Raw genomic sequence first — 6,524 nt, forward strand, 5'->3', positions numbered from 1 at the left:
CGTGTGCCACCTCCACCCCCAGCGCCGGGGACGCGGTGCCAGCCGGGGGAGGCAGCCCTGCCCGCCTGCTCGGCAGCCCTCCGAGCCTCGCAGGGACACTCGAGCACCCCCAACACCGTTCGCAGCGTCCCTGCGGCGCGGGGCGGCGGGGCCGGAGCGTCACCTGTCGCTCCCGGTCCCGGGTGTTTGCCGATAGATGGCGGTGGCGTATCTCGCTTGGGGACAGGCACCGGCAGCGGCGTCCCAGCCCGGGCGACCTGGGGTCCCGAGGTAACACCACACCAGCACCCGGGGACGCCCCTGGCCCCGGCACCGCCCGTCCGCAGCGCCCCGGGCGCGGCGAAGGGTGACCCACGGGACAGCGGCTGTGGGCTCTATTGCCCGGGCAGGGGAAGGCGGCTGGGTGCAGCCGGGAAGGGCTCCGGCAGGACCTGGGGGCAGCTCTGGCGTTCAGCAATGCCAGCTCTGGAGGGGACAAGGATGCAGTCCCCTGCTCTGGAGGGATCACCTGAATCCCTAGGAACGGTGTGCTGTGCCTGCTCTCACCGGTGCAGGGAGGAGAGAGTGAACAACTAAAATAAATGAGACACACACATACACACTTAGTCAGGTGTAGTCATCTTAGGATGCATGGAACAGGCTGGAGAGGTCTGTGGCCATCAGTGACTCACCCAAGGAAGGGAGGCAGGTCCGTGGCCCTCGTGCAGGCAGGCAAATGGTGGGACAAACCCTTGCTGGAGGGTACCAAAATTTTAATGTAATTACCTGATCTATGGCTGGCCATGTCTTGCTTGGCACTGGAGAGTACTTGTGTGACAACCCCACACTGCCATCCTCAAGAGGAGCTTCCAACACCTCTGGTGTTGGCTGCCCACCGAGCACTGACAGCTCCACAGAGCAGCTCCCAGCTTGTGGCACAGAGGGAGGGAGGAATGGAAAAAGATGTGGGGAAGGAGAGGAGAGCAGAGCACATCAGCAGTGCTGCAGAGGGAGCAGCGCTGCTCCCACACAACCCTGGGCATGACAGTGAGGCCTCAGAAAACCAGCTAGCACTGGGGTTTGGAGAGAGACTCTCTAGGAACCGCTGGACAGAGGCAAGTTCTGCTCATGGGCTCCTCCTTGGCCAGGAAACCTGAGTGAAAAAAAGAACTGGAGGCCATGTACAGACCAGGCCTGGGGCCTCGTAGTTAAATCCTGGCCAGCCCCCAGCCCCTCCTTCGCTTTAAGTCAGTGTGTTGGTTTAGAGAATCTCATCCCTGCCTGAAATCAATCGGCACCTCCCCTCCCTGACTTCCAAACAGCAGTAAATCCCCGTTTGACTGGGAAGAAACAGCATGTGCCCTCTGCCCCTTGACCATGACCCTTTCCATCCCTGCCTCCCCAGTGTCCCTCCAGCCACACCACCACCACAGCGGGACCATGCCAGAAGGGTTTCCACCCGCACCCTGCACCCTTTGCCTTGCACCCCCGCCTACAGCGTGCCGCTTCACCCCAGGGTGCAAGGGATGGGGTACGTCACGGGTGGGCGCTGCCTCCAGCGCGGCCATGCAGCAACTTCCCTCCATTGTGTCTCCCCTCCCTGGGCAGCCCGTCCAATCTGCGATCTTCCACCATCTCCCTCCCACTGGCCTCTGCCGGCTGTTCCTCCTCTTTGGAGCGCTTCACTTCCGCCGCCCTGCTCCAGGCCCTCCGGCACCGCCAGCTCTTTGTGCCGCCTCGTCCTCCCCATCAGCTCGGGGGCTTTGGGCAACGGTCTGCAAAGGGGTCCCTCCCACTAACCCCCTGCCCTCCCCCCAGTCTGAGCTGGTGGGACAGCTGGGATCTTTCCCAGAAACTGAGCTCACTATGGTGGACATCTAGAAACTTCCACTGCCGTGCCACATCAGCCTGCAGCGGGGCCTCTCGGCAGCCCCCAGCTGGGCACTGCTCCAACCCAGTGTGGGGAGAGTAGGGACGGGGACTACACATGGGTGTCACCAGACCTAAGTGGGGTGAGCACTGACCTCATGCCTAGAGCAACGCTGGGTACGGTTTGTGCTTGACAATGCAGATACCACCCAGCACTGCCTCTTGCAATGCGGCCATGGGGTCCCTCTGTGCCTCTTCACTCTGCTTAACTGTCCATGCTCCAGAGACCATGGCTACAAACATGGGAAGTGTGTTCCACGCCAGGGCTCTGGTGTCTCTGAGTGCTGCTGGAGACACAGTGGATTTCTAACCAGCTGCCACGTACTGGGAGGGAAAGTGCTAAACTGGGAGCTCCTTTCATACACCCTGATTTTGGAGGAGCTTATATTGTGGTTCCAATTTCTTTGGCTTGCACACTGAGGCTTGAGCTCACCCGGGTCTCCTATTTTTGCAAACAGTCTGGCAGTACATGGAGGGAAGCACAACTCTTTCCTATGGCAGAGACAAATCTCCCCAGCCTGACGGCTACTGCAAAGACAGAGCATTACCTATCTTTGTTCTTGGCTATCCTGTTTCTACCCACGAGACCACAGGGCCTTAACCGCTCATCTCCGAAAGCCAAGAGCGGGGCCTGGGCTTCCTCTCCCGCGACACCTTGCTGCCATCCAGCAAACAATCGGCTGGGCGTGCCGCATCCTCTCCCAGCGCCGGCTCCGCGAAGCCCTCCGGCCCCGGGGTGGCTCGCAGGACGGCGGGGTGGCTCGCAGAACGGCAGTGTGCCGTGCCGAGGCAGGACTGGAACCCGAAGCGAGCTGCTTGCCCGCAGAATTTCTCCAGTTCCTTTCAGCCAGCAGACCCCAGGGGTGCGCGTTCAGCTGGTGCGGTGGAAACGTGCAGCGTAAAACCGGGGTCAGCGGCGTGAAACGGTCGTTACCTGCTGCTTCTGCAACGGCAAGTCACGAAACACCCTGCTCGGGACGGAGGGACCGTCCCACGACACGCACGGGGAAGGCAAGGGGAGGGCAGGGTGGGCACCGCTGGACGCAAGGCAGGGGGGGCGGGCATGCTGAGCCCCCGGGCTGCGCCCGTCCCGGCGGCGCCGAGAACGCTCGGCTGGAAACATCTTCGGGAGCTCCCGCGTCGCGGCCGGGAAGACGTCCGGGGAGGGCTCCCGCGGCTCCGGTCTCCGCTGCCGCCCGGGGCGAGACAGACGGGGCTCCGCTGATGTCAGGCTCTCTCCGGTCGCGGCCACGGCCGAGACTCGCACGGCAGCGGGACCGCCCCGAGAGCTCCGCGGCAGCGGCGGCGGGACGGGGCGGGCCGGGACGAGGCGGGCGGGGGGCGACCCTGCGGCCGGTCCCGCCGGGGCTCGGGGCCCTCGGCCGCCCCCTCCCCCTGCAGCCGAGGGAAATGGCTGAACATGTAGCAATAATGCCCCGGCATTCAGGCTGCCCGGCCCGGCCGGCCCTAATCAGCGGCCCGCGGACCCCCCTCCTCTCCCCCTGCGCTCCCAGAAAGGGGAACAAAACCCAGCACGTTTCTGCAGCCCCCGCGCATAAAGCGCCGGGCCTGGGCCTCAGTGGGGGGCAAAGCGGCCCGTCAATCTCGGCGCCGGGGCCCCTTTGTCCCTCGCCTCCCTGCCACACCTTTTGTTCCCGAATCCAATAAGCGCCTATTCCCGCTACCTTCCTCGGCGGCTCCTTTCAGCGCCGGCCCGGCGGCCACAATGGGCCCGGCTCTGAGCTGCGCGGCCCCATTCAGCGCCCTTGGCACGCTCACAAGCCGGCCGGGCCGCCCTGCCCCACGGGCACGCCGCTGCGACCGCCCCGCCGCCGGGCACCGGCCCCGCCGGGCCCCGGCCGCTGGGCGAAGGAGGAGCGGGCGGCGGATATTGCACCTGGTTTATTGACTGACTCGGCGAGCTGGCGCTGGCAGTAACCGATACAGAGTAGATAGAGAGGCCGCGGCACCCCCTGGCCCCGCCGTCGGCTTTTTTACAAGCAAAGCTGCTCCGCTGGCGTACGGCGCGATGGGCTCCGGCCCGCCCGGCCGTCTCGGCGGCTCCGCGGGGCGGTGGCGCTTCGCGGGGAGCTGGGGCGGCCCCGTCCTGCCGCGCCCGTGCCGCTCCGTCCGCCCCGCACCGCGGCCCGCGGGAGCGCCGGGGTCCCGCCGCGCCGTCCCTCCGCCGCCGCCTCCTCCGGTCCAGGGCGCGCATTGCGCGGCGCGCAGCCGGGCTGCAGTGCGGGGATAACGGGACCCCGGAGCCGCCGGGCCGTCCTGCCGGTCCGCTCCCGGCCCTCAGTGCGTGCGGGCTACCAGGCCCGGATGCCCTGCAGTGCGCCCTGGCTGCAGGAGGGCCCCGCCGCCGCCTGGTGCAGCGGCTGGCCGCCGCCGCCGAAGCCCCCCAGGCCGCCCACGTTCACGAAGGGGCCGGCGGCCGTCGCCGGGCTGCAGGCGGCTTGCATGGAGGCGCCGCCGGTGCCCGCCGGGTAGGTGCAGCCGTAGCCGGGGTTGTAAGAGGCGGCGTTGCCGTAGCCGTAGGCGGGGAAGCCGTTGTAGGAGTAGGGCCCGTTGTACGCCGAGCTGTAGCCCTGCGACCCGCCGAGGCACGGCTTGCCGTCGCGGACCAGCACAGGCACGGCCACCCTGCGCGGCGGTGGCGGGGCCGTGGGGCCGCCCAGCTCCAGCGACTTGTCCTGCCGCTGCCGCTTGCACTTGTAGCGCCGGTTCTGGAACCAGATCTTCACCTGCGTGGAGGTGAGCTTGAGGCTGCTGGCCAGGTGCTCCCGCTCGGGCGCCGACAGGTAACGCTGCTGCTTGAACCGCCGCTCCAGCTCGAAGACCTGCGCCTGGGAGAAGAGGACGCGCGGCTTCCTCCGGCTCCGCTGCTTCGGCCTCTCCGCCTCGTCTGCCTTCTCCGCCACGTCCAGCGGCTTCTTCAGTACGCAGCTCTCTGCACGGGGAAGCACAGGTCACGGCTGCACTTCGCCGACGCCGGGCGCTCGCTGCTCCCGAATGGAACCGTCGGGGAACCGCGGCGCGGTCGGGAAGGCAGCACCGGCACCGGACGCCTCCAGCACCGCCTGTGTTTGCGACGGGCCGGTTCGGGCGGCGGGGCCGGGCGCGTATCCACGCCTCCGGGCCGGCGGCGGGGTTACTGCTGCGGCACCGCGGGGCCGAGCCCCGGGCCGCACCGCGTAGGGCTGTGGGCACCTGCTCTGCCGCTTCGCTCCCGGAGGGCCCCGCCGCAGCGGGCGCGGGGTCGGGCCTAACCCTCCCCGTTTCTACCTCTTCGCTACCGAAATTGCGGAGCGCGATCCTGATCCGGCAACTCCGGATCGGGGCCCCGCGGAGGCGCTTCCCGGGGAGGCAGCGAGCACGGCGCAGAGGAGGGCGGTGGCAGCCCCGCGACGTGCCAGTCCCGACTCGATATGCCGAGGGGACGCGGCGACCAGACTTGCAGCGCCGGGAACGGGTCTTCGCGGGGCGATGCCCAGCGGGCTGGGAACGCGTCGCAGGGAGAGAGCGCAGACCCGTCCCGGCGGGACGGTGCGGGGAGCGCGGCGGAGCCGATACTCACTTGCGTCGCGGGTCGCGGGGTCCAGCTCCTCTCCTGGGCCGGGGGCCGCGCAGGAGCCGCGCAGCACAGCGTGAACGTAGTTGTCGGCGGAGATCCGCGCGTCCGCCTGGCTGCCGGGTGCTGCCATGGGGCTCAGGTAGGAGAGCTTCTCCTCCTCCTCTTCCTCCTCGCCGTCGGAGAAGCGGGCGCCGTCGGCGGCCGCCAGCAGGCAAGCGGCAGGGTGGAAGTGGTGCTCCAGGTGGTGCGGGAGCTGGGCCCCATAGTGCGGGTCCTGCTGCTGCTCCAGGTTGAGGATGTCTTTGACAGAGAAAGGGGTGGAGGTGACGGGGCTCGGTAACATCATCGGGGCAGCGCAAACGGTCAGGCAGTCCCGCGGGCCCGGCGGCGCTCGGGCGGCGGCTCGGCCGGGACCGCCGCGCCCGATGCGGGGGGAGCAGGCAGCGCCGAGAGACGATGGGCCGCGCCTGCTCCTGTCTAAGTTGCCTCCATTAGCCCGGCGCTGGGGGTCTGCGTTTTGTTACAGCTTCTGCAGGGACAGCCAAGGGCTCGGGAGCCTCCTCTGCCCCGGGCCGGCACGTCACGGCGAGGAGGGGCCGGGGGCGGCCTCGCCATTGGAGGGAGGGGGAGGCAGAGCCGGCCCCCTGCCCGGCTCCGGCCGCCCGGCCAGAAATAGCAATGTATTAAGGCTGCGCTCGGGGAGGCCGCTTCCCCACCGAGCGCCCCGCCGGTCCGGCACCCGCCCGGCGGGCGCGGGAACGGTGAGCCGGGGTCGGGGTCCCCGCAGAGAGCAGCGGCTGCCGTCGCCGCGCCTCCCAGTGCTAAGCACGTGTAGGTAGGTAGGGACCCCCCCACCCCAGCGCGCACCGCTGGCCCCTGCCCGCACACGGCGCGGAGCGGTCCCGGGAGGGGCGAACACGTGTGGCCCCGCCGGCCCGGTCTCCCCGACCCGCCAGCATGGCCTCCCGGCCCCGCAAAGTGCCCTTCGCCGCACTGGACGCAGCCGGGAGGGGAGGCTCGCCTCCGCCGCCCCGCACTC

The 6,524-nt window shown here is 68.6% G+C and overlaps 1 protein-coding gene across 1 annotated transcript; it reads right to left on the minus strand.

The window, feature by feature from the left end:
* Window positions 1–3,876: 3,876 nt before the first annotated feature.
* NKX2-3 (NK2 homeobox 3) lies at window positions 3,877–5,831 on the minus strand (the record flags this gene model as incomplete). The annotated part of the gene is made up of 2 exons (XM_084264728.1): window positions 3,877–4,861; window positions 5,489–5,831. 2 exons carry the CDS (start codon window positions 5,829–5,831, stop codon window positions 4,221–4,223), a joined length of 984 nt encoding a protein of 327 aa, XP_084120854.1. The 3' UTR covers window positions 3,877–4,220.
* Window positions 5,832–6,524: the final 693 nt, after the last annotated feature.

Source organism: Gallinula chloropus (assembly GCF_964237585.1).
Source record: "Gallinula chloropus genome assembly, chromosome: 5".
Classification (NCBI taxonomy): domain Eukaryota; kingdom Metazoa; phylum Chordata; class Aves; order Gruiformes; family Rallidae; genus Gallinula; species Gallinula chloropus.